General features: G+C 45.5%; 2 protein-coding genes across 34 annotated transcripts in view; one reads left to right on the forward strand and one right to left on the reverse strand.

Annotated features, from left to right (window-relative positions):
• The window catches only part of LOC139361630 (disco-interacting protein 2 homolog C-like), a 137,806-nt gene extending 125,359 nt beyond the window's left edge, over positions 1-12,447 (forward strand). For 4 of the 10 annotated variants that reach the window (XR_011619214.1, XR_011619211.1, XR_011619213.1 and 1 more), the window contains exons 2-3: positions 4,215-4,340; positions 4,601-5,748. Coding sequence is in view for 6 of the 10 variants with exons in the window: in XM_071090328.1 (XP_070946429.1) it covers positions 4,215-4,340; positions 4,601-4,652 (178 nt within the window). In the remaining 4 variants the exon portion in view is untranslated. Of the gene's footprint in view, positions 1-1,042; positions 3,166-4,214; positions 4,341-4,600; positions 5,749-8,587; positions 10,620-10,657 lie in introns of those variants that run through there. The other 6 variants (XM_071090326.1, XM_071090329.1, XR_011619212.1 and 3 more) reach the window with 5 other exon arrangements.
• LOC139361629 (disco-interacting protein 2 homolog C-like) overlaps positions 1-27,674 on the reverse strand; it is a 156,287-nt gene that overhangs the window by 42,790 nt on the left and 85,823 nt on the right. Inside the window, exon 7 of one of the 24 annotated variants that reach the window (XM_071090324.1) lies at positions 15,965-17,769. The exons of 21 other annotated variants lie outside the window; for them this stretch is intronic. In XM_071090324.1, coding sequence (XP_070946425.1) covers positions 17,711-17,769 — 59 coding nt within the window. In that variant the 3' untranslated portion in view covers positions 15,965-17,710. Of the gene's footprint in view, positions 1-15,964; positions 17,770-17,793; positions 19,272-23,797; positions 24,041-27,674 lie in introns of those variants that run through there. 2 more of the 24 variants (XM_071090325.1, XM_071090323.1) reach the window with 2 other exon arrangements.

The raw sequence follows: 27,674 nt of genomic DNA on the forward strand, positions 1-27,674 counted from the left end.
TTGCATGCGAGGCAAAATCTCACACCTTTCACTCTTATTGACATACAGATGCCAAAGCTTTGAACAAATTCTTACTAAATCAAACCCAGAAATATGTAAAAGGGATAAGAATACCATGAACACTTAGAGTTTGTTCTCATGATCTGTAGTTTTGCATTGCACATTTGGCTCATCATTCAAAAATCAATGTAATTCACCACATTAACAAAAAATAAAGCAGAAAACCCATTTATTTTATCCTCTCGGTAGACACTGGAAAACATCTGTTGAAATTTAATAGTCCTTATACGAATTTCCTTTCACATCAGGAACAGAAGGGAACTTTCTCCGTTTGATAAAGGCCACTCTTGAGAAACAAGAGCTGTACCCCCTCCTCGGTGGTGGCAGCCGGGAAGCTCTGCCCACAGTCAGGGGTGTCGGGAGCATGGCCATTCTCCGTGCTTCAGGTTCGCATGGTGCACACTGGGGCCCTCGTCTGTGAAGTGAGTCAGGAGAACTAAGAGGCATAAAGATTTGGAAGCAGGGAGATGCTTGATGTACAGAAGACACAGGGCCTTATTTAGAACATTTTAGGAAATGTACAAACAACCAGAAATGATGTAAATTTTGCAAGCATGCAAGATGGGCTCTTCGCAACAGATGTATACAGATGCCCAGTGGCCCATGAGAGGTGCTCACCCAGGGAGTCATTGGGTAAGTACAACTTAAACCCACGAGGTTCCCCTTCACAAGAGTGGAGAAGGGAGGACAGTAGCAGGTGTTGGTGAAGATATGACAGACTGGATCTCAGATGGAAGGAGACTTAAAATGGCACAGCCACTTCAGCAAACTGTGGCAGTTTCTTTAAAATGTGTACACTTACCATATGGCCCAGCAGGTATGCTGTAGACGTTCACCAAGGAGAGCAGAAAATGTGTGTCCTTGTAAAAGAATGCACATTATCTCCAGAGTAAATTGTCATAGCCAAGAACTGGAAACAACATAAATCTCTCTCATCTGGAGAAACATGAGCAAATTCTGATATGTTCATACATTGTCCTAGTTCCCAGCAGGAAAAACGTACAAAATGCTGAAACCAAAACAGACAACGGGGATGAGTTCCAGGAGCCTTGAACTGAGCAGAGAGTGAACACAACGCCGTGGAGTCCATGTGACAACGGAGAATCTATGCGAGTCTCGGGTGACGGAAGAGCGCCAAGAACACTCCTCGAGAATGAACAGTGGCTGTCTCTTGAGGGCTGGGATTGACTGGGAGGGGACTTGTGGGAACTTTGATGCAAAAGATTTGATTAGGGTAATAGATTTCCATTTATCGAAATGCGCCAAGTGTACTCAAGATCTGAACATTTCACTGTGTATACTTTGTACTCCCTACCTTCCAAAAAAACAATGAAAAAATAATTACAAATGAGCACTGAACTCGATAGATTTTTCACCGTGGTATTAGATAGCAATTCTGAAAGCATTTCTTTATCTCCAGGCTTAAGCAAATAAGCTTAATAAATCAGTGAATATATTGAGTGCTGCAGGTGCCAGGTTTCTTTCTTGGTAAGAGGTAGAAATAAGAAAAGGCCAAAGCCTGGAATGGATCACGTGGGATTAGGTTGCAGCAGGGGGTACAAGTATAAGCTGGTGGCTCCCGACAGATGTAGACAGGGACAGAAGTGCCTGTGGATGGGTGTGGGTGCACATGCGTGTACATGCGTGTGTGTGTTCTACTTGCCGGCAATGCCCAGCAGCACCCGGTGCCCACTCTTAGCTTCTAAACACCGTTCTTCACTAGAAGGAGCCCTGGCCTAAGGGCTGGGGAATCCGGTGTCAAATCTGGGACCAGTTGAGCAACAGAACAAACCATTGTAACTATGAATCATAACCCACGAAGCCAGACTCCATGAGTACATATGGACATATGTAAATCAATGCTGAAAGATAAAATAATTATTTTTCAGTGAATATGGAAGATCTAATGATTTAGAAGCAATGACAGGAAATCTGTGGCTGCTAAAACTAGTAGTGAAGAATTCATGGAAAACAGAATATGCACATAGTGTCAGGGTGTCTCCTCCCAAATCTTAATTTCAACGCGAGAAGTAGCATCTTTGCTTTGGAGGCACTTAGGCACCACCTTCACTGAGTTGCCGATGTTAACATTGTCACACAGGACAGACTTCTGCGGTGTCCCGGCTAAAATGCATACTCCTGAGTCTAGTCCGGAAGATACCAAAATAAAGGACAAGCTGTAAAATAACTGACCTGTATTCTTTCACATTTCCAATTTCAAGAAACACAAAACCTGAGAAACTTGGATGCTGGACGGGTAAAAATCACATGACAAATCAATTCATCATCCTGGATTGGATCGTAAAAGAGGAAGACAAAGTAAGAAAATTATGGAGACAGTTGACAGCATTTGAAAGTGAACTTTGTATATGACAGTTAAATTTCCGGATCTTGAGGAAAATGAATGTGAGAGCATATCCTTGTGTTTAGGAAATACATTGAAACATTTAGGTATGGAGGGACATAGTATCTGAAATTTATTTTCATTTGACTTAGAAAATTCATGGGGGAGGGGGGAAAGCAGTGATGTAAGATAGGAGCAGTTGGGCCTAAGTTGAGCCTGGTAAGTTATGTGGGAATTCACTACGCTGGTCTTGCAGATTTTCTGTGTGTTTGAAATTACATCCAAAAAGTTTAAAACGGAGAATATGCAAAACAAAAAGCGATTTGTGCAAGTGAGTGGACTGTCACCTCACTGATCCCTTCAGTTTTCGGCCATGAGCCAAGTCAGTCACATAGTGGTTTTTGACCTGGGAATTAGAAACAGTGGCCAGATGACCAGGCTCTATCTAGTTAGGGAGAGAAGTGTGCACAAAGGCTGACCAAGACCAAGCAGTGTGATGAGTTGCTTGTGGGCATGATGCTGAGGGTCTGGGTCCTGTCTTAGGTGGCAGCTTGGGGGGTTTAAGCCAGAAAGCCACGTCCGATTCCCTTTCAGTGGGATCATTCTCACAGCTTCAGAGAAAACTGCCCCAACCCGTGTTCACTCACGCTGGCCATTTTTGGTGGTGGTGGTTTTATTCTGCTAACACCGTTCTCACTGACAGTTTAGGGCCTTTGAGCGGATTTTTGCCTGTGTCTCGAAGATTCTCGTCTTGACAGCTGGTATGTTTCATTCCTGTTGTTCTGATTCTGTGTTAAGAGGGTTCTTCCCTGGCTTCACAGTTTGGAGTTGCTGCTGCATCTGTCTCTGCTTTAATTCTCTAGTCCATCTATCCACTTGTCTCATCCCTTAACAAGTGGCCTGCGTGAGATGCCATGAGACTGTCTGCCTTATCACCGCTGCGACCCCAGCCCATAGGGACTTACAGAGAAGGCATTCAGTGAATGTGTGGAATTAATGTAATGGATTAATAGCCACAAAAATGTCTTAATGGTTGTTTTAGTCCATTTCCATGCTGCTGATAAAGACATACCCGAAACTGGGAAGAAAAAGATTTAGTTGGCGTTGCAGTTCTGCATGGCTGGGGAGGCCTCAGAATCATGGTGGGAGGCGAAAGGCACTTCTTACATGTCAGCAGCAAGAGAAAACGAGGTAGAAGCAAAAGCGGAAACCCCGATAAGCCATCAGATCTCATGAGACTTATTCACTATCACGAGAATAGCACAGGAAAGACGGGACCCAGTGATTCAGTTACCTCTCCCTAAGTCCCTCCCACGACACATGGGGATTCTGGGATGTAGAATTCAAGTTGAGATTTGGGTGGGGACACAGCCAAACCATATCCATAGCCAACACAGTCCTGGCCCATGGCCGGTGTTGAGCTGAGCTGCGACCGGGGCTGTGTGAGTTGGGGTGCGAGGCGTGCACACGCCTCTCAGCGGTACAGTGAAAAGATTTGGAGGCTCAAACGTGTGACCTACAAAGAATCTCCAAAGATCAAGGTTCATTCACCCTAAAAAGAAAAATCTCAGTGCAGTTTACACCCAGTGTTTGCTTGCGGATATGGATTCTAAAGTATTAAAATGAAAAAAGTCTGTGAATAAATTTTAATGTCTTTACTGGAACTGTAAACACTGATTTTCTTTCCTCACCCACCCATCTGTTGGTGAGTTTCAGAAGGTGGATGAACCGTGCTGCGGGGACAGAGAGGAGGGTGCAGCTTGGCCTCTGGGACCTCAGCTGAGCACTGACTGATCTCTCTGCGTTTCAGACGTCCACACGGAAGCTGTCCAGGCGGCTCTGGCCAGACACAAAGAGCAGAAGATGGCGGTGCCTATGCCTTCCAAACGCAGGTCCCTGGTCGTGCAGACCTCCATGGACGCATACACCCCTCCAGGTAAGGGACACGCTCCCCGACGCTGCCTCCTGAACATGCTGGGTGCCTCAGAATTGACCACTAGCCCAGTAGTCGGGTTTCTGCCTTCAAAGTCATGGTGCAGAAATGCAGATTTTGTGAACCAGAAGTCCGAAAACAGTGCATGAAAAGTAACATTATGTATCTGTATAAATACACATTTTTAAGTTTTCATCAAGATTCATACATACGATACATACCAGTAAAATCTCACACAGTTTTATTCATTTAATTCCTTGTAGGGAAAAGGGAAGAGTTCGTAACCCTATGGGTGGAATTGGACTTTTCTTCTGATTAGGCTGGTGCATGCGTGTTCTCAAATCTTCAGATAAGTGTGCTATATTGTTGGATTGTTTTAGAACAAGCGAATTGGACAGTTTAGGCAGCTACCCGAATCAGGTCATAAACTTTGCCTGCAAGGTGCCAGCTAGTGTTTTAATTCCTGCAGGCCATAAGGTCTCTCACAACCACTCAACTCTGCCCTCTGCCATGGGCGATAGCAAATGCGTATGGCTGTGTACCCAGAAAACTTTATTTACAAGAACAACGGACCAGATTTGGTGCACGGACCTGCCAACCCCTGATCTAAATTACTGAAGGTAATAGCCAATTTATATTTCTGCTATATAATACTGCTTTTCTTTAATCTTGAATTTTACATAGCTACCCTAATTCTCCATTTTCTCTGCCCAAATAATTATAAACTACATTACATGATCTTCACACCCAAGTAAAGCAGAAAGTTTAGTTATCCAGATACTTGTTAGAGACACGGATTGAACCTACGCTATTTGGTGTTTAGTTTCTGTGATTTTGATTCCAACATTTTTCATGCCGTTGTTGCAAGCCTGTCTTTCAAAGGACCTGAATCACCTTACATCCCACGTTGAAGCTACATATACAACATTTGGGGGAGTATTTTTACTTCTGAAGTTTAGCTTAGTCTTGGCAAGCAGTGAGACAGAAGGACGTGCTTCAGATCAGAGCTGAGGTCAAGTGTATGTCCACATGACTGCAAGCAGCTCCTGAGTTTCACCTTTACATACCTTTACAAACGAAGGTACTGGAATTTAAAGGACAGAACTTAGAGTGCATCACTTTGGGTTTTCGTTGCTTTTTGTTTTGAGACAAGGTCTTGCTCTGTCACCAAGGTTGGAATTCAGCATCATGATGGCAGCTCTTGGCTCACTGCAGCTGTGACCACCTGGGCTCACGCGGTCCTTCCACTTCAACCTCAGGCAGCTGGGACCCCAGGTGCTCGCCACCACACCCAACTAATTTTTAAGTGTTTGTAGAGACAGGGTGTTCCTATGTTGTTTTTGTTTTTCATTGACACATGACGTGTTCTTCATGTAAAGAACGCAGTGCCAGCCAGGCAAGGGAGTGAATGCCGTGCTAGCAAGTTGTTGACAAGGGAGCCCTTTCTGCCAACGTGCTCCCTTGGGCTCCTCCCTTTCCTTATTTTAATATTAAGCCACAGCACATAATGAAGGACTGGGCACGATAGCTCATGCCTATAACTCCAGTAATTTGGGAACCCAGGGCAGGTGTATGGCTTGAGCCCAAGGGTTCAAGGTCAGCCTGGACAACATGGCAAAATGTACAGAAATGCCTTTTGTACATCTTGTCTTCACCAAAAGTACAAAAAATTAGCTGAGCCTGGTGGTGTGCACCTGTAGTCCCAGCTACTTGGGAGGCTGAGGTGGGAGAAACACTTGAGCCCAGGAGGCAGAGGTTGCTGTCAGCTGAGATGGCACCACTGCACTCCAGCTGGGGCAACAGAACAAGACCCCCATCTCGATAATAAATACAGACTCTTTAGAAATGATTAGGCCAGGCATGGTGGCTCATGCCTCTAACCTCAGCAGTTTGGGAAGCCAAGGCAGGCAGATTGCTTGAGTTCCCAGCATTTGAGACTAGCCTGGGCAACATTCCAAAGCCCATCCCTGCAAAACATACAGAAATCAGCCAGGAATGGTGGTGTGTGCCTGTGGTCCCAGCTGCTTGGGAGGCTGGGATGGGAGAATCACCTGGGCTGGGGGAGGTTGAGGCTGCAGGGAGCCATGATTGTGCCACTGCACTCCAGCCTGGGCAACAGAGCTAGACCCTATCTCAAAAAATAAAATGCTTAATCCTGTTTCTTTAGTTTATAATTTGCAAAAACTTATGGAAAAAAATTGCATTTGTATGTGTTCTTTGTGTAACTAACAACATGGACGTAAAAGGATAACCCACTTGAAATATTTTAAACCAAATTTTTGGCATTAACCAGTATGTAAGGCAACAGGCATTTTTCTTGACCACTTGTTATAAGAGAAATGACTTTGAAATGAAAGAAGCATTGCAGTTATTTGCTTATTTCTCGTATTGAATCCAACCGCTGAGAAATGTTACTGGGTCATGCATGAGGGATAACTTAATTGTCTGCAAAATATAAAAGAATATTTGAAATGTTATTTTTGTGAAATGTTTGGATTTATTTGACTAACATTTTTATATAAACCATAAAGCATGCTTTGTAAATTTTCATCAGGAGTCCTCTTGGTATCACATGGGGCAGTTTTGTAAAATCATAAATGTCAATATCATAAAATTTTTTTACTCCCAGCCTATTTTGTGCTTAGCGATAGTTCGCATGTTTATTACCGTAGTTACTAGGTCCAAATCTTAGCTGCATTTTCTTACCTAGTTTTCTTGGTTGCTGGTAACAGTGGTTAGATCTTACTCAGTTTCATTGCCCTTCAGAGAATGTTCTTGAAGTTTATCTTCTATGAAATGACTGGCTGCTGACCTGGCTCGTAGTTTCTGGAGAAACTCTCATTAGGATTGTGGCAACACTAATATTCTATGGGTGAAACTTTCCTTTAGTTTTCAAATGTAAAGATATAGGAATAATTTGCCAAAACTTGTTCTAGCCATGATGAGAGAACAGGGTCCGAAGTCACACATCTGCCATAAACAACTGTAAAGCTGCACAAAACGAATGAGGTGGCTGTTTTTAGTCTGTGACCACAGCTGTGCCAGCCAGAACCTGAGGGCAAGGGCAGGAGAATGAATGAGACGCACCCACAGTACACTTGTCCTCTGGAGTACACCTGCAGATCGTGGCACCGAGAGCTCAGGTGTGGGCGGAGCATGGCCCTCCTACCAGGTCCAGGAGGGGGAGATTGGGGTGGGTGCAGGATTGGAGCTCTCCATAGATTCACACCAACAGCGAATCCAACCAAGCCTGCCCATGTCACGATGACCCAGCAGTGCCTGTGCTAGCTGCTAAAACAGGAGCTGCAAAGCTTCAGAGGAAGGTTAGGGATCCTGAGTGTGCTCAACAAGTTACCCACAATGTGTAATATTCAGCAAATCATCACTGCATACACAGAGAAACAGGAGGTAGAATCTGTGGTCAAGAAAAAGGCAGTAAAATAGCGCACACACATGCAGGGTGGTCTCTGTCACTCACCACATGCGGCAGCTGAGCACATGAAGTGCGCCCGGTCTGAAGTGGATTTGCTGCGTGAAAGACATGCTAGTTACTATAAAAAATAGAAAATACTGTATTTGTGTATATATGTATATTTTATATATATATATATATATATATTTTTTTTTTTTTTGAGACAGAGTCTTGCTCTGTCGCCCAGGCTGGAGTGCAGTGGCGTGATCTTGGCTCACTGCAAACTCCGCCTCCCGCGTTCATGTTATTCTCCTGCCTCAGCTTCCCAAGTAGCTGGGATTACATGCACCCGCCACAACGCCTGGCTAACTTTTTGTATTTTTAGTAGAGATGGGGTTTCACCGTGTTACCCAGGATGGTCTCGATCTCCTGATCTCGTGATCCACCCGCCTCGGCCTCCCAAAGTGCTGGGATTACAGACTTGAGCCACCGCATCTGGCCTATTTGTATTTCTTATTGAAAGTATAGTATGAGCATTTTGAGTTAAAAATATACTAGTTTATATATTTATATGAGGCTACAAGGAAGGTTTCAAGTTCTATAACAGGACTCTCAATTCTGTTGGAAAGTGCCAGTCTAGATGTCTGATACAGCAGAAAACTGAGTTTTTAAATCTATAATTATAAATATTTAGGGAATCAAAGTACAACGTGTCAGAGAATGAAAACGTTTTAATTCTTGAGCCAGAGGAAGGGCAAACACTTTTCACTATAATGGAGTTGGGGAATTTCAGGTTCCGTACATGATAATCTTGAGAATTGTCACTCCTTCCTCACAGGTAAAAATCTGAGCAACCTGAAAAATCAGCAGTTCTTAAACCTGCAAGAGAAGTGAGGTTACCGGCAAGCCACTGTCTGTAGATTGGCTGGACAGGTAAAGCAGATGAATCACCATACACTGGAGCACAATGCTCCAAGGAACCAAAGCTGGGATTGGAAAGCCTGAACTGGAATTGACAAATTGCTGCAGTGAGCTGTGGCCACGTCTGAGAGTTAAAACCTCCAGGAGGCCTGTGCCTATGGGTCTCATGCTTTTTGTGAATTGTATCATCAGAAGCTCAACCAGGTTCTCGAAGTGTAAATATGAGAGAAAAATCCCCTCATACACACTACAGGGGAAAGAGAATAAGAATCATTTTTCAATATGTGGGTGCACTCTTCACTAGGTCTACCTTCCAGAGAAGCTAGTTAACTAGAGACTCACCTGGTGGGATTTTATCAGAGCCTTCTGACCTGGGGGAAAGGGAAATACCCAACTCCAACCTCCAGAACTGAAAAGCAAAAAAGAACAGAGTATCCAAGCACTATGGGACTTCCACAGAGGCATAAAATATGCATAACGGTAATTCAAGGGGGAAGAAAGAGGAACAGAAGAAATATTTGTAACAGTAATAGCTGAATTTCCTCAGATTAATGCCAGACACCAAACCATAGATCCAGGAAGCTCAAACACCTAGATTCTCTTAAATATTGTAATATGTAATATTTAAAATAGTTATAATTACAATGTAATAATACATTTGTGATATTAAATATTACAATTACTTAAAATGCACACTAGAAACAAATTGTTTCTAAAAACCAAGAAGTGTGGATTCTATGAAGCTGATTTCTTTTATTCTCTCTATTCTTAATTCTAAGCCTTTCAAAGAATAAAGTACTCTCACATTAGTAAACTACAGGCGAAACAAATACAAATGAGGCCGCCCTCTGTGACACGGAAGGCCCTATGACCTATTCCACCTCTTCTAACACCAAGTGTGCAGTTTCTCTCACCCTCTCTGGACACCAACTGTGTACTCTACAACTGAATTCAGGTCTGAAATTAGGGCAGACCGCACAGGTCAAGGTCTCAGACCCATGAGACAGCCCCCACTTCACCAATGGCAAGTTTCAGGTCTCCCTTGTTTCTGACCGACCACCTAAAAATCAGGCTTGCCATGTCCTCCTACTTAAGGTCAATAACTTGCCAGACTGGCTCATGGCACCCAGGGCAACACCTTTACCTACTGTCACCAGTTCACTATGAAGGACCTGTGAACAGCCAGATGAAGAGGTGCATTGCTCCAGGCCTGGGGGGCGGGGGCGGGTTGCAAGTGCAAGTGCTTCTGTCCCTGGGGAGTGGGAATACTGCCCTCCCAGAATGTCAAGGTTTTCCCCAACCTGCAAGCTCTCCAACCCCCACCATTTAGGGTTTTCTAGAGGGGTCACTATAGACATGGTTGATGACATCTTTGGCTATTGGGGATTGACTCAGCTCCAGCCCTCTCCCTCCAGGTGAGAGATTGGGTTGGAGACTGACAGATCCAGCCCTCTAGTCTGAACCCCAGACCCACCCTGAGGCTGCCTAAGGGTCCCCCGCTCGCAGGCCTGTCCTCAGTAAACAAAGGCACTCTGAAGATTCCAAGGGTCTTAGACCCTCTGTGCCCAGAACCAGCTGAAGACCAAATAGCTACGTCTCCTTGGATGGCACAATCACAAGCTCTCATCAGCTGACGGTCCGGGACAGGTGTGCTGAGAGAGCTTTGCTGTGGCCCTGTTGCTGGGAATCTTTGTTTTCAATCCTTGCTGGGGCAACAGATGCTTTCTGGTCATTCCCCAAGCTGGCTGAATTTACAGTCTTTTCCGTTTGATTCCACTGTTCTGGCCCAGTTCTTCTGAAGCCTCTTTCAACATCGTTGCCTCCCCTGGGTGCTGAGATCCTGTGGCCCTCACCCAGCAGGAGACATGGATGCCGGGATCCGGCTACCCTACTTCCAGTTGGATTGTGAAGAAGCCGGCCCTAAGCCTGCCCTTCCCAGGTCTCTTTCATGCCAGAAATGAGACGTTTTATTTGTATTTCATTTTAGGTCGATACGATGACACACAAATTGGAGTTGGCCAGTTCACTGGCCAGGCACCTGACTCTTCTGGATAAGAAGAGTCTGGATAAGAAACAGGCCCCACACTGCCAGGACACAGAAGGGCAGCCTCGGTCCCCACGGGGTCTTGACAGAAAACCACAGCTCCCGCAACTGCAGGAATTCTACAGATTTTCACTTAGAAGAAAATGCCACCCAGGAGTACCCACCCCGATTACTTTTCTCAAAAGTGGTTTTGCAAAGGCTCAGAAGAAAAGTCAGGACACAGGGCGCCAGCCAGCCCCACCTTCCCAAAATCACTGGCCCCGGGGCCACCCACCTGCAATCAAACTGTTAGAGATGGGCTTTTCTTAGCTGTTACCAGAGCAAATATTCCTGGAGAAGCATGCATTCGAGTAGGGTGCCTCTCTCCAGAGGTCCTGGAGAGTGAGGCTTCAGCAAGTCACTGGCCAGGGACCCCGGGAACTTCACAGTTGGGGGGCTGGAGGGTAGAGGGGGCAGAACCCTAACGGTGGGTGAGTTGAAAATGGAAGAGCATTCTTCACCTCAGAGTCTCCTGGGGCCTTTCCCTTCAGGAACTGAAGGGGTGAGGAGGGCTGTGCAGTCTCAGACAGGTGATACCTGGGCTTTGAGAGCCGACGCATCTGTCCCCAGAGCTGGGCAGCCGCCTGCCCAACCCACCCTGTAAGAACTGGAGTCCTTTGTCCCCACCCAGCGCCAGTCTGGGGGTCTGGTGCACACTGTACTTGATCGACCCATCCCATACATGAAGTGCTGATGTCACTTTCGTACTTCAACTGCCCCCCCCAAAGTATACCTTCCGGACATTGGAAAAAAGACAGCCCTTGATGTAGCCCCAAGTCCTCTGCTCTCCATGAAGCTCCTGAGGGCGACTGCAGCATGGCGAGCAGGGAGCCCCGGGCTTCTTGATAAAAGTGTAAAATGAAGCTCTGTCTGAAAGGACCCCCATCTGTTAGATTTGGAAAACATCTAAAGGCCGTTTGCTTTTCACAATGACTAGACTCTTAGGAATGTATTCTAAGGAAAGGCAGAAGATATGGAGAAACAAATTCAAGAATATTCTTTGCAGCAATAGCCAGGGAGGAAGGGAGGGAGAGAGAAGAAAGAAAGAGAGGAAAAGGGGAACAGAGAAACAGGCAGACGAGACAGACAAGAGAAACAGAGACAGAGAGCGCACCTAGCTCCTTTTCAACTTGACCTCCTGGGAGAATCTAGCAGGATAATAGAATCCTCAGCACACTCTTGTACTGGGGCAGCAAAGTTTCCCAAACTACAAGGTAACAAATGCTAAGACTGGAGAAGCTGTGCACGTTCTTTTCCAGCTCCTTTTTGCAGCATCAGCAGAATGGGGCAGGTTGCTGCGTTCATTCTAAAAATCAAAACTGCAAAGGAACCAGCTGCAGAGATGGGGGTGGGAAGGCAGATGTTCTCTTGCTGACTGAGCTCACGCCCCGGAGAGCGCCAGCGCCTAACGCCCCCTCCACAGGTTCCACGGAGGACACAGGAGAGAGTGCGGCCATGTGAAGAGCAGCCTCACATTTCTAAGGCTCCCTCTCTCTATGAGCTGTATCCCATGAGTCCTGCTCGCTCCCCTCGGTCCCGATGCCCTAGCCGTCAGCATCTCTGCCAATCTTCATGAAAGAGCCTGTTGCACCGCAGTCCAGCAGGGCCACAATATTCAGAATGAAAATTGTAATGATCACTCTTCTGACTGCAAAATCCCAAGAGTCAGAGAACTTCTCTCACTAAAGGAAAGGGGCAGGGCAGGGCGGGGCAGGGCAGGGGGGGCGGGGCGGGGCGGGGCGAGCTGGACAGAGAGAAGCTGCCCTGGCTGTTGGGTGCTGAAAACTGTGACACCGCCTGGCACCAGCGATGAGGGACTCACGCTCGACCCCAGAGGCGGCTCGTCCACGAATAACAAGGGGCCACCGTGGGTCTCCCTCAAGCTTCCAGCTGTCGGGAAATCTAATCACCCACCTTGCCATGCTACCTGCTCACCTGCATTCTGTAGAAGTAGTAACGCATCATTCACGTCCCAGCAGGCCAAGTGCGCAGGAAAATGAGGCCAACAAGTAGAAAACCATGACCGTAGAAGGCAATGGCACGTGAACTGAGCTTTCTGGGTTGTGTGTCCTTGTGGTGATAAACACTGTCCTGAGCTGAACACCAGAATGAAAACGAACCTTCCTCCGTGCTGAAGTCGGAAGAGGTGTGCTTGGCTATCCGCAGTGCCTGCCTGTTTGGGCGGTGATTACTGCAGGTCACACGTGCTGTACAGGAGGAGGGCAGTGAACTCTGGAGCCAGGCTGGCCGGGTGCAAGTCCCAGCTCCATGGCCAGCTCTGTGATCTGGGACAATTCACCTATGTCCTCTGCCTCTCGGTTTCCTCCTCTGTAAAAGGGGGGTAATAGTCGCATCTATCTGAAAGGGCTTTGTGAGAATTAAACGACCTTGTAAATGTAAGGGGCTGAGAACAGTATCTGTTCTTGGTGAGCAGAAGGATGACCAGGAGGTGACCAGCAAAATACCCCTTTCGAAGCCTCAATACTGTTCCGTAGTGAGCAAAGACACAGCTCCTCTACGGACGAAGCCATTAATAGTCGATCCTGGCAGGCAGAGTGCAGATTCCTTCGAATCAGAAATTTGAACTCTGGCCAACGACTGCTGTACTGCTTGAGTAAATCTTAGGATTTGTTAATGGTAAAGTAGTCTACAAAAACAGAAACAGTCTGAAGGAGTTTGAGAGGGTGTGGGCTCAGCTGCAACCTCTCCTCCCAAGGCTGTTGGTCAACAACATCTCCAGCCCTGTGGAAAGACAGCGGCAGTGAAGAAAATGTCGGACAAACATTTGGTGTGTTTGTACACTTCTGCCAGAAATCCTAAATGCTTTGCATGTTTCAGCTAATAATTCATTAAAATGGATTATGCTGACCATTTTATAACCTACTTCACTGCTCTCCTGTCTAAATCCATCCCTTTGTGACACATTTTTTACACTTGGCTCATTTTTTCAATTGTGTTTGCTGTCTTACCCCCATGTAAAGGATAAACGTGCATGTTTATGTTGATTTGACTGAGACAGCTAATGCTACATATGTCTCTGTTCCTTGAAAGTTGACTTGTGATGGTGTCATTTAAGTCTCTTCTTTTTCCCCTTGAGTCAGCAAAATATTCCATGTTACTTTGAGCAAAACTTGCTCACTAGTGTTATGGAGGGTATAAAAGCAAATGGAATAAGTTTCCTGCCTTCAGGAGGATTGAAATCTCAAAGTCGGTATGACAGCATGGATGGGAGTCAGCTCAGTTTGCAGCTTTTAAAACATGTTGGAATCTTTCCTCTGCCACTTTTGATGGTGAGACCCTGTGCCAATCACTTCCACAAGCATCTGGCACTCCATCTATGACATGGAAGTAAAAAGAGCAATCTTGACAAAATTGTGATGACTACAGACGTGTACCTAACCTCTTATTTACCACCTCCCGATAGAAGATATTGTAACTCATCCCATTTGAGAGCTGGTGGTGATCACCCCATCCTGTGAGATTCAAGTATAATTATCTGGAATCCCCCATCTTCAGGTGAGGAAGACCCAGCAGCCCTCACAATGTCTTCTGGAAACTGGATTTTGTTTGAAGGGTGAACTGACTCCAAGTTTCTTCTGTTTTCACGTATTGTCCTTCCTACGTGTCTCCTGGGGTTTTTCCCTACCTCCCAATCTACATTAACCTGATGGTAACAGCCAGCTATGTTTTCTAGAATTCCCCTAAATTGACTCATGCCAAATACTGAATACAGTAGATTGGGAGGGTTCATTAAATCACGATAGAGCATCCTAAAGAAGGAAAGTAGACACCTTTGTTCTTAAAGGGTCTTCAGCCATCCCACCCTGGAAAAGGTTGCTGATTGTCTCTTCTCCTCAGGCAGTCTTGTTACTATGCATCTTTTTTTTTTTTTTTTTTTTTTTTGAGATGAAGTCTCGCTCTGTCACTCAGGCTGGAGTGCAGTGTCATGATCTTGGCTCACTGCAACCTCCATCTCCCAGGTTCAAGTGATTCTCCTGCCTCAGCCTCCCGAGTAGCTGGACTACAGGTATGTGCCACCACACCCAGCTAATTTTTGTATTTTTGGTAGAGACAGGGTTTCACAATATTGGTCAGACTGGTCTTGAACTCTTGACCTCGTGATTCATCCACGTTGGCTTCCCAATGTGCTGGGATTACAGGCGTGAGTCACCGCACCCGGCCTCCATCACTTTTTATGCCTCGTCTTCATCCTTACAGCTGCTCCTTCCTAGGGGCCTCAACTCCCAACCCCGGAGTTAGGGTCACAACTGTCCATCTTCATGCAACACAGCTTAGTTCCCCTTCTTCTCCTCCCCACCGTGCCCTATGGGCTGCTTTTCTACAACCAGAATGGAGACCCAGGGAGAGCTGCTAAACTAAGACAGTTCTCACCCCTGGGAGAAAAAATCTACTTCCCAGTTCTCAGTCCTGCTAAACTATTGTTGAGATAAAGAAGGACCATGATAAATCCTATTGGCTAAGAGAAGAACGTTCTCCAGGTTGCCGTAGGATAAGAGAGGAGGTGACAGAATCTGCAGCCATTTGGTCGAATATGTGATATGTGAGTCATTCTGAGGAATACGTTAAAATTCTGTAGTCAGATCTTTCAAAATGGTATTTCCAGTAGAGGGAATAATGTAACAAAAAACCCAGGCAGAAAACAAATAAGTGTGTGTGGAGAAGAACAATAATGTGATGTGAACGAAGGGTTCGGTGTCATGAGTGAGAAATGGCTGACCGAAAGTAGGCAGATGCAGAGAGGAAAATACCACGGGAAAGCTGAACATCACATTAAGTGATTTCGGTGATTCTGCCTGCAGTGCAAATATTTTGGGCTCTGAAGTGAAGTCATCAAAAGGTTTACGTCTGTAATGGAGGATTGGTCTAGATAGCCTTTCAGATCCCACTCGGCTTTGAGATCCTTGATTCCGGGTCACACCTGCGGGTCTGGAGGGCAGTTCTGCAGGGTCATGAAGGAAGGATTCCAGGAGGCTGGAACACGAAGGACATTCAGGTGACCACATCAAGAGATCAAGTGGGGTAACAAGAGCCCGAACTAAAAGGAATGCAGTGTAAATATGAAGAAGAAAGAGGAAATGGGAAACTGATTAGAAACGATAAGTAGAGAAAAAGGGGAACGTGTGATTCCAAGGTTTAGAACAGTATTTGTAAGTTACAGTCCCACAATTCTTGCATAAACACGATCTAAGAGAGTCATTTTAAGAAGAATAGCAAACTTCCAAGTTCCACTGAAAGACACCAGCATCTCTGTGGAGTGAATTGGGGAAAGAGAATGAAGAAGTCTGTTCAACTTTTAGACCCACAAAATGTGAATTGAATTGCATGAGTGACACCAACAATGTGAAGATATTTAACAGGAGCTCTTTTTTCTCTTTTTGGCCTACGGTATTTAATCCTTCTATCATCATTATCGTCCTGTCTCTAATTTAATGTCTCTGAACCTTTATTCAAAAATCCACTATGTATATGTAACGTGTTTGTGAGATTATTACTAGACCCTCTAGGAGGTTTCATTAACCCAGTTTTCTCTTATTATAGCAATACCACACTATCTTGATAGTTCAGGTAAGTCCTCCACCGTTTTTTTCCAAGTTGCCTTAGCTCTTTTGGGTTCTTTAAATTTCCGGACATATTTTGGAATCCGCTAGTTCATTTCTACTGAAAATAAAAATAAAAATAAAATCATGCTGGGATTTTGATTGGAATTGCATTAAACCTCTGATCCACAAGCGCAGAACTGACATCTTAACAATATTGAGCCTGCTGATCCATGAACACAGTATATCACTTCATTTATTTAGTTCTTTAATTTATCTCAGCATCACTGCCTGCTTTTCAGTGTATAGATCTTACACATCTTTTGTCAGATTTAGTCTGAAGGATTTCATGTTTTGATGTGCTATAAATAAGATTGCTTTGTAAATTTCCATTTCCAATTATTTCTTTGCCAGTGTATGAAGAAATAAATATTGCTTATGTGTTTAGCTTGTATCTTGCAAACTTTCCAAACTCACTTATTAGTAAGTAATTTATTATTATTAGTTTTAGTGGCTTTTTGTGATTTCAGCAGATTTTCCACACAGGTGATCATGTCACCTGCAGATACAGATAGTTTTAAATCTTATTTTCTAATAAGGGTGCATTTTATATATTTCAACTTGCCTTATTGCACTGACTAGACTCCAAAAATAATGCTGAAAAGCAGTGAGAAAAAAGTCATCAGGTGGGATGGTAAATACAGCCCTTGTTCTTCCATTTTGACCTGAAGCACCCAGTGTGATCATTTTCTCCTTTGATTTTTCTGAGGACTTTTTGTTTCCTTTTTTTCCTTTATTTTTTAAAAACACACTTTATCTTTTAGGCAGTTTCACGTCCACAGAAAAATTGAGGGAAAGGTGCAGAGAGTCCTTCTATATGCCTTCCCTTCCCCCACGTGCACAGCCTCCCCCACTAACAACACTCCTGCCCAGAAGGAGCATTTGTAATAATGGAAGGACCTACATTGACATATTGTCACCCAGAGTCCACAGTTTACATGAGGGCTCTGTCTTGGTGCTGGTTCTATGGGTTTGAACAAATATGTCATGACATGTGTCCACCATGATAGCATCGTACAGAGCAGTTGCACTAAAATCCTAAAAATCTCCGTGTTCACCTTATCATCTCTCCCTCTTCCCAACACCTGAGAACCACGAATATTTTCACTCCATAGTCTGGCCTTTTTCGGAATGTCCTTTAGTTGGAAGCTTACAGTATTTCAGAATGTCCTTTAGTTGGAAGCTTACAGTATTTAGTCTTTTCCGATGGGCCTCTTTTGTGTAGCCGTGCATGTTTAAAGTTCCCTACGTGTCTTTTCATGGCTTGACAGCTCACTTCCTTTCAGTGCTAAAGAATATTCCATTGTTTGGATATATCACAGGTTATTTATCCACTCACCTAGTGAAGAACATTTTGGTTTCTTCGTTGCCTCCAAGTTTGAGCAATTATGAATAAAGCTGGAATAAAATTAGCAATTATGATTAAAGCTTCTATAAATGTCCACGTGCAGGTTTTTTTGTGAACACAAGTTTTCAACTCCTTTGGATAAATACCGAAGAGTGCAATTGCTGGATCACATGTTAAGAGGATATCTCGTGCCCATCAATGATACACTGGATATACAAAATGTGGCACGTATATACCACGGAATACTATGCAACCATAAAAAAGAATGGGTTCCTGTCCTTTACAGGGACATGGATGAAGCTGGAAGCCATCATTCTCAGCAAACTAAAAGAGGAACAGAAAACCAACCACCACATGTTCTCATAAGTGGGAGTTGTACAATGAGATCACATGGACACAGGGAGGGGAACGACACACACGGGGGCCTCTTGGGGGGTGGGGGCAAGAGGAGGGAGAGCATTAGGACAAATACTTCATGCATGCAGGGCTTAAAACTTAGATGGGTTGACAGGTGCAGCAAACCACCATGGCACATGTATACCTATGTAACAGACCTGCACATGTATCCAAGAACTTAAAGTAAAATTTAAAAATAATAAATAGGGAGTATAGTTTGGTAAGACAATGTGATAATTTTACAAACACAAAACATGTCATACCCACTTCCCCACCTCCCTCAAGTGCTTTCAACAGCATCCTATTGCTGTTATTAAAAGAATAAAGCATCTACCATCAACTCCCAGCCCCTGCCTGCCTTCCTTCATTCTTGTCTTGTGCCACTTTCTCCCGTGTTTACTTCCTTGAACGTGCCTGATTCCTGCTGCAAGAGGCATTCTGCACGCACCCCCATCTCTGTTCAGACCGTGGTGTCCCTACACTCCACCCCCCTCAACAATCAACCTCTACTTCTCTCCAGACTGCAAGGGGATCATACTTTCCAGAATGCATCGGTTTTCTACCTCTCATCCCAAGATACGCCAGATTCTTTTACAGCATAAATTTAGAGAATCCCGCTTCCCTTTCTTTGGTGCGCTTTCCTCAATTCTTCATCAGAAACCCATTAGAGTGATTGTCATATTAGTGCCCATTCTCCCCATCAGGCCGCAGGTTCGTGAGAGCAGGGGCCACGGCCATGTTGGTGAACCACGGTATTCTCAGTGACTATCCATGTGTTTAGAAAGTATTTGCTGAATGAGTAAATGGGTCTGCAGTTCCAACCAAAGCTAGAAGCTTGACTTTGGAAGAATGAAAGTAGATAACATTTCCAAAGCAGACCCCATAGCATGAGAAAAGAAGGGAAGAATGGAGGCAGAGCTGAAGGATGAATATCGGCACAGGAGTAGGTGAGAGTTCCAGAAATGCTGGGTTTTCACGTGTTTTTATTTACCTCATATCTGTGTTTCCATCTCTGTGTAGCGTGACTGTCACATCCCTCTCTATTTCTACATTTCTTTACTGACCAGGACAGAGGTGGTGCATTGGACACACTACTAACCAGCCTACTCTCTCGGACTTGCAAGGAAATGTAGAGAAAACAATCTAGAAATGGTATCTCAGAAGAAAAAAATATCAAAAATATGAGAATAAATGTGGGAAAAAATCAATGTTTAAAGACAACTTCTCAACATATTTAGGTATCTCTGGGACTTAAAATTTCATCAGGACTCCCCACACTTCTTTCTTTTTACATTGCTCTGTGTGTGTGTGTGTGTGTGTGTGTGTATTCAACAGAAATCTACAAAAAAAAAAAAAAAAGAATGCTATTGCTAGAATAATGCTACTACAGCGGAGAAAAATGTAATCTTTTCTTCCACCCATCTTAGCTTCATTGGTTGGGGTTCCTATAACAAAAGACAGATGAACCCCCAAAAAAGCAAGCGGAGGCTTATTAGCATGTATATTTCATATATACATGGGAGACACACAGGGAATGAGGGAATCTCAAAGAGACAGCTCAGAGCTTTCTTTTATATAACATCTTCAACAAGGATAATAAATGTTTCTAGAAGTGCCAAGACAAAGTAAAAGGACTTTGGGTCATTGGGGGCAACAAATTGTGGGAAGGCCAATAAATGATAGATTTTTGTGTAAATTCCTCTGGTGCTGTTTCCTGAATAAGGGTCTGAAGTTGTCTACAGAGATTGACCTGCGTCCTTTCTGGCAGAGAGGGGAGAAAGGGCACTTTGTCTTTGTATAATATGATTATGTTGTGTGCTTTTCAGAAACTAGAGGGAAGGCCAGAGCGCTTCTTAATTGCTTTCAGCTCAAAATATTTTAGCATGGCGTGTTGTATTCTCTGCACTGTTCCTGCTGCAGATATCTCTAAAGGCATCAGTCGCATCCACAGCACTACTTGTGGGGAAATATTGAGCAGAACTGGAATCAAATGTATAATTCAGCCCCATAGAATCTGAGCCACAGGACAGGGAGAACTGCCCGGGAGTCAAAGCAGACACTGAGCAGCTGACATTCTAAGAGTCTCCTTCCAGTAGATCGGCGCATAAACTCAAGTTCTTTTCACAGATTTGTCTGTGTTTCTTTTTTGGAAAAAAACATAACCCTGTAGCGAAAATGTCTACTTCACAGTGCACCAAAACATCTGGAGCCTTAGCCAGAAGCAGCACAGACCCAGCCAGAAGCAGCACAGACCCAGGCAGCCTGGTGATGTCCGGCGGGGGCAGCCCATAAAATCCATCAGCATGTGGCCCTGCGAGCCGCCACCAGTAACATATGTTTACATGCTAATGAATGTCAGGCTCATTTAGAACAAATTTGCATCCATCAAAGTCAAACAGCGAGCAGAGCAGCACATTTTCCTGTGTGTCAGTGGCCCCTGAGATACCAGGGAGAACTTGAATTGCCTGACCCCTTCAACTTCCAAGCATCCCAGAGGGAAAATGCAGACCCCAGGAAAGGACTGTGCTGGAAACCATTTGTTCTTACAGATGTCCGGAGTAGTCTTGTGACTGACCCAAAGACTCCCCTCTGAGGGTGGGGGAGACCTAGGTTAGGAGAGGGTGAACCGTGCTGCCTTCTAAGACCTTCCTTCTAAGGGAGGGTGGGAGAAACCCAGAGTAGGTGGAGGTGAGCCATGCTGGCAGGACCTTCCTTCTAAGGGAGGGTGGGGAGACCTAGGGTACGTGGAGGTGAGCCATACTGGCAGGACCTTCCTTCTAAGGGAGGGTGGGGGAGACCTAGAGTAGGTAGAGGTGAGCCATGCTGGCAGGAACTTCCCTCTAAGGGAGAGTGGGGGGACCTAGGGTAGCTGGAGGTAAGCCGTGCGGGTAGGATCTTCCTTCTAAGGGAGGACGAAGTGTGCTTTGCTAGACTCTGCGCTTGAGTCTCAGCGTGGCGGACCCAGATGGGAGCAAGTCACTTCTATCCTATGATTCTGGGTGTCCTCATCTGTCATGGAAGGTTTGGTTAGATGAGCTTAAAGTCACTCCAGTTGCAAAGCTGTGTGACTTGTAGATACATGCCAGTGTGAATGACTCACTTCACTTTTACAAGTTGCACAGATAGCCAGGCTTCCCCTTGTATCAGTCAGGAGGTCCCAGAAGACTTTGTCACAGGCAAAGAGGTGATTAAAAGGAGTCACTGACGGGATTCTTTGGAGATCGGTGGGCAGGGCCCAAGGGAAGTGAGAATAGCACTCCCCAGATTATGGGCAAGGGATGCCTGGGGAGGGGCTGCTAACGTGGACAGGCATGAGTAAGAGAGGACTGAGGACAGCTCCTCTCCCTCCTCCACCTTCTACCTGCTGCCAGCAATGAATCCAACCAGCAGCCCTAGGCCAGGCCAGGCTCCCAGAGTCAGAGCCAGGAAGAAGCCAGGCACATGGAGAAGCCACTGGTCCCCACCAACACCAAGGGTGCAGTAAGAATTTTGATGGAAATATTTAAAAACTCATTCAACAACTTCCTATCTCCCCAACCAGCCTCTACATATGATTCCACCTTTTCCGACTCCTGAGCCATCCTCAGGGGTGTCACAGGGGTGGGGCTGCCTGCTCTGCCCAGGGCCTGGGACCCTCCAAACTTCGGAGGTCTGGAGTCCCCTCTCCCCTCCCTGGCAGCAACTGTCTTCTCTGCTGTCAAATTATCACTTCCATCCTCCCACAACACATGAGAGTTTAAGACGGGATTTTGGTGGGGACACAGCTAAACCATATCAAAGGGGGGACCTGGGGCTTCCTCATGGGGCTCTGGCATGAGCTTGGGTGACACAGGTTATAAGACCCCATCTGCTTCAGGTTTAATTGCATACCCCAATATTCCCAGGTTGTAGTCCTAACCAAGGACCTCAGAATGTGTCTGTATGTGGAGATAGGCCTTTTAAAGAGGTGATTAAGGTAACGAAGTCATTAGAACTGATGCCCTTGTAAGAAGAGATCAGGACACAGACATCTATTGAGGGACAACCGCACGAGGACACAAGAGAAGATGCCATCTGACAGTCAAGGAGAGATGCCTTAGGAGGAGCCAGTCCTGAACCCACCTTGACCTTGGACCTCCAGACTCCAGGACTATGAGAAATACATCTCTGTCTTTTCACAAAACTGCCTGTGGCAGCCCAACCAGAGCCATGCGCCATCTTTGGTTCTCAGAAATTCCACTTGTTTTTATACTCCTGGATTTTAGGAGGCCCCTGGATGACCAGCATGTGGCTAACGTTAGAGAAGGAGTTACTTGTGTAAGAGAGCCCCACACATCTCTGAGCAGACACCGTACAGCCCATGAGATATTGGGTGTAGTACCATCCTCTCTTCCCTAGGATATGAAGAACAATATCACAGGAGGGGTGTACAGCCACAGCCCCTGCATCACTGGGAGCAATAGCATCTTCTCCCCCTCTCAATATAAGGAACAATATCCCAGGGTGGGTGTACATCCCCTGTGATATTGGGTGTAACGTCATCGTCTCCCAATGCGGATATTAAGCATAGTGTCACAGGGGGGTGTATACCTTCTTCGCTATCGGGAATAATATCCTCTCCCCTCAGGACTGTATGCAAAATATCGAAGGGGTTTTACAACTCTTGCGATATGGGCAGTAATATCATCCTCTCCCCACCTAGATGTTAGGAACTCTATCACAGGCGGCCGTACATTTCTTGCGATATTGGGAGTCATATCCTCTCCCATCATGGATATTAAGAACAATATTACAATGGAGGTGTACCACCCACTGCCATATTGAGAGTAATATGCTCTCCCCTTCGGGATATTAGGAACAATATCGCAGGAGGTGTGTACAACCCCTGCGATATTGGGAGTAATATCATCCTCTCCCCCTGAATATAAGAAACAATATCACAGGAGGATGTACACCCCCTGTGATATTGGGAGTCATATCATTTTCTCTCCCTCTGGATATTTGGAACAATATCACAGTGGGTGTGTACACCCTCTGCGATTTTGCCACTAGTATCATCGTCTCCCTCCCAGGATATAGGGAACCATATCACAAGGAGGTGTACACGCCCTGCGATACTGGGAGTGATATCGTCCTCTCCCTCCCTGGATATTAGGAACAATATCACTAGGGAGTGTACACCTCCTGCAATATGGAGACTAATATCATCCTCTCGCCCCCTGGATATTAGGAACCATATCATAGGGGTGGTGTACACCCCCTGTAAAATCAGAAGAAATATCATCCTCTCCACCTTTGGATGTTAGGGACAATATCACGGGGGAGGTCTACGCCCCCTTCGATATTGGGAGTTGTATCATCCTCTCCCACCCAGGATATAAGGAACAAGACGACCGAAGGGATGTACACCCACTGCCATAGTTTCAATAATGTCATCCTCTACCCCCTGGCTGTTAGGAATAACATCATAGTGGGGTGTACACTTTCTTCGATATTGGGAGTGATATCATCCTCTCCCCGCTGGATATCAGGAACAAGTCTATTAATTATTAATATTAATAAATATAAGAAAAATTAAGAGTAATCATCGACATTAATAATCACAATAAAGATAGTAAAATAGTTAAAAATGTTAACGATTAGCATTAATAATCAGTAGTAATATCACTACTAATAAAATAATGATATCAGCAATTGTTACTTAAATCAATATTAAGTGATGCTGGTAATAAAATAACAATATTAGCAATTATTTTAAGCATGCATAATCATATATTTAAAATAATTATCCATAACAGTATCCTATTAATAGTATCATTGATAATTGTTAATATCGATCATGGATGTTTAATAATTAATCATATTACTCCTAATACCGCAGGGGGTGTACACCTACCTGTGATGTTGTTCTTAATATCCAGGGACAGAGAGCATGGGATGTTGTTCCTAATTATCAAGGAGGGGAGAGTGTAATATTACTCCCAATATGACAGGGTGTGTACATCCCCCCCAAGGCACTGTTCTTGCCATTCAAAACAAGAGAGGATGACATGACTCCAGATATCGAAGAAAGTGCAAACCCACGTGTGATATTCTTTCTAATATCCAGAAAGGAAGAAGAGGATAGTAATCCTCATATGGCAGGAGGGGTACACTCACTCTGATATTTTTCCAAATATGCCGGGGGAAAAGAGAATAATTGCATTCCCAATATCGCACCAAGGGTTGTACACCCCGTGTGAGATGGTCCTTCATAATGTTTCAAGGCGGGAGGGATGATATTATGACATATATGGCAGAAAGTGTACACTCCCCAGGGATATTGTTCCCATGATCCTGGAGGGAAGGGGATGATATTACTTTAAATATTACAGAAGGTGTACATGCCCCCAGTGATATTGTTTCTAATTTCCACGTGGGAGAGGAAGATATGACACCCAATAATGCAGGGAGTACAAACAGTCCTGGGATATTCTTCTTAACATTCAGGGAGGAAGAGGATATTACTCCCAATACAGATGGGTGTACACCCTCTGACGGTGTACACACTGAGGGTATACACCCATCTGTGAAAGAGTTCATAATTTCCAGAGAGGGAGATGATATTACTCACAATATCATAAACAGGCTGTGAGTCCACCATGGCCCCTAATAGCCAGCGGGAGGAGAAGGGGTGGCTATTAGTCCCCACCTTGTGGGGGTGCCTCACCCCCCTGCGAGGTGACTCCTAATAGCCAGAGGGGGAGAGGGGGTGGCGATTAGTCCCCACCTCGCGAGGGGTGCCTCACCGCCCTGCGATGTGGCTCTTAATATCCGGGGGTGAGAGGGAGTGGCTATTAGTCCTCACATCGTGGGGGAGGTCCTAAAATAAAATATATGTTAACTATTTAAAGGTGTGATTTTTTATTACATATAGAAAAATGTGTGTTTAGCGTACGAATGTGTGCATTTATGTCAAATACATGAAAACACATAATCCAGGTGTTTCGGTTCATACCACTGTAGAGACTTTTCGGTTTCTTTTCATACAACTGCCCAACTGGGGCCCAGAGCCAACACCCACCAGCTGTGTCACTGCGTCTGTTGTTTTACTGTCACACACCGGCCCTACCCCACAAAAAAAAAAAAAAAAAAAGCCATGGCACTTAATAAAAAATTAATTTTACAACATTATTAGAGATGACTTGTAGTCCTCTTTGAAGAGATTGCAGCATGTGAAGGATTTCAAATACAACTGTGTTCTGGGTCTCCTGATCTAAGGACCTATCCGCACTGGTGGCTTTAGCAGTGCTTCATGCAAACTTCCAGAAGGCATGTGTGTCATGTCTAAGAGCAAACTAGAGTTCACGCCTCAGCACTGTGTGCCTCTTCTTTCTTCCGTCCCACGGGCACCGTCTTCTCCCAGGGAGCTGGTGCTGTGCTCTGAGGCTCTGTCCCACCAGTCCCTGCCAAGTCCCTGGGGCCACTGTGGAGAACCAGCCTCCGTCTGTCAAAGTGTGTTGTGCAGAAAACAACTCATCCAAATCTGTTTAAAAACCACACATTTGCGACGCCTATAGGCCTCAGAAGGTGGAGGCAGACAGGTAAAGGCAGCTGCCATGGGGGCTGAAGTTCAAGCCGGTCTGTCCGGCGACTGATGGGCACTGTCTGCAGTGAGCCACTGCACATTTAGCGAGGCTGTCTGGCCCCTCACCTCTGCCAAGCCTCCACCCGTCGAGTCTGGCCTGGATTCTCACACGCCTGCACAGCCTTCATCTGGTTCATAACTCAGCTCACAAAGGGCCCCATACAAAGGCCCCCGTACCGCGGCAAGGACGGCGGTGGTCACACCTGTGGTCATTTATCCTCTCTGCATCTAGCTCCTCCTTCCTGAGGCAACAGCACCTCTGAAGTCACAGCCTGGCCTCCCAACTCTTCCCCGTCCCGGGCTTCTTGGCATGTTGCTCTGCTGCACACACCTCAGCAAATACTGCTGATTAGCCAGAATCACCCAGAAATCTCTTAACCTTGATTCTGACTGCTTTTATAATTTGTAATATTTGTACTTCTGGTGTGATTTGAGGAACAACAAATTTTAAAATTAGAGAAGATGTGGTTTTTATTCTCTCCTTTCTACTTGCAACCTTGAAAATTCAAGTAGCAGCAAGGTTTGTTGAGAGTAACTTCCACCAAATAGAACCTATTACAAATGTACTACAGAGTGTCAAATAACCACATAGATGTAAAATAGAGATGCAGACACAGATATAAAATCCAATGGTTAAACCAAACTGAGAAATGCTTGCCAGTTTGATAGGACTTCTGAAACTTGACAAAAATGTTGGCTAAGGGATACAAGATGTTATGAGATGAGTGAGATGCTTGGCCTAGAACCACAGGCTCTCTCCTCTTTACAGCAGAAAATCCATAAGGAAGTCAAATCTGAAAGAACCAGGTACCATTGAACGGCATCATCAGTCGTCCTTCCCATCCCTCGGCCAGCTGAGGTGAGTGCAGACAGTCGTTCACCAACATCCATCATCCATCCTCCAGGCCATGGCTACACTTTACTCCCAGGCTCCCTGTCATTATGTAGATTAGGTAAATCCTAGCCACTCTCACCTTAAGCCTACCCCTGCCAGCGTGGCAATCACCCAGTCCCAACCACAGCAAGGACAGCCGTGTCCGTGGGAACACAGAGCAGCGGTCTGAAAGGAACCTGGATCTCTGAATACCTCATGGAGCAGTCACCAGCCTGGAACATCCTCCCTGACGGCTTTGCAAGACAGAAAAACTCCTTGGTTCCTCAAGCTACAATACTGCAGAGTCTCAGGTCACAGCATCCTTATCTACCCTCGTCAGGAACCGTTCAATGCTCATCAAGACATGAGAACAAAACTGCAGTGGCACAGTCACACTCAACACAGACCACCTGCTGCTCACATTCATCGTATTAACACCAAAAAGTCACCGTGGTGGATATCCTGGATGTGGACACTTGGCGGCTTTTTGCTGGAGATGCGCTTTGTGCATTTATCGCACGACCATCTTGGCATCAGGAGCTGCAGCGCAGATGGCAGCTGTGCATGTCACAGGGAGTCGTATTCGCTGGAATCTCAGCCAGCTCCCAGCATCAGCTCCCACAGGGTCCTCTCCTCTGGGAGCACGTGCTTGGACGCCACAGTGTCCTGTGGATCCACAAAACCGCGCTGTCCTCCCTGGCCACTGTGCCTGTCCACTGTGCCTGTTGCGGCTCCGATAGTCCTCCGTGTCTACCTGTTGGGGCTCGGATAGGCCGCCTTGTCCGCCTGCGAGTCCCGTGCACTACAAGATTACGCCATTCCAAGGCTGCTCGATGAGGCTTCAACACGGGGGCATTGTATTTCATTCACTGCTAGGTTCTACACTGACTCTTATGACCCCGGGGAAGGACTAAGACTTAAATAGAACAGCGGCTAGGTGATACAAACCGCCGCTGTAATCAGAACATACCAAGACCAGGCCACAGGAAGGAAGAAGCAGCCCTGGGCCGCAGCCTGTTACCAAGTCGCTGACATCTCTGTCCAACATGGATAAAAAGACCCTCTTTCCTCCGAAGTCT

This window comes from Macaca nemestrina, unplaced genomic scaffold (assembly GCF_043159975.1).
Source record: "Macaca nemestrina isolate mMacNem1 unplaced genomic scaffold, mMacNem.hap1 Scaffold_77, whole genome shotgun sequence".
Classification (NCBI taxonomy): domain Eukaryota; kingdom Metazoa; phylum Chordata; class Mammalia; order Primates; family Cercopithecidae; genus Macaca; species Macaca nemestrina.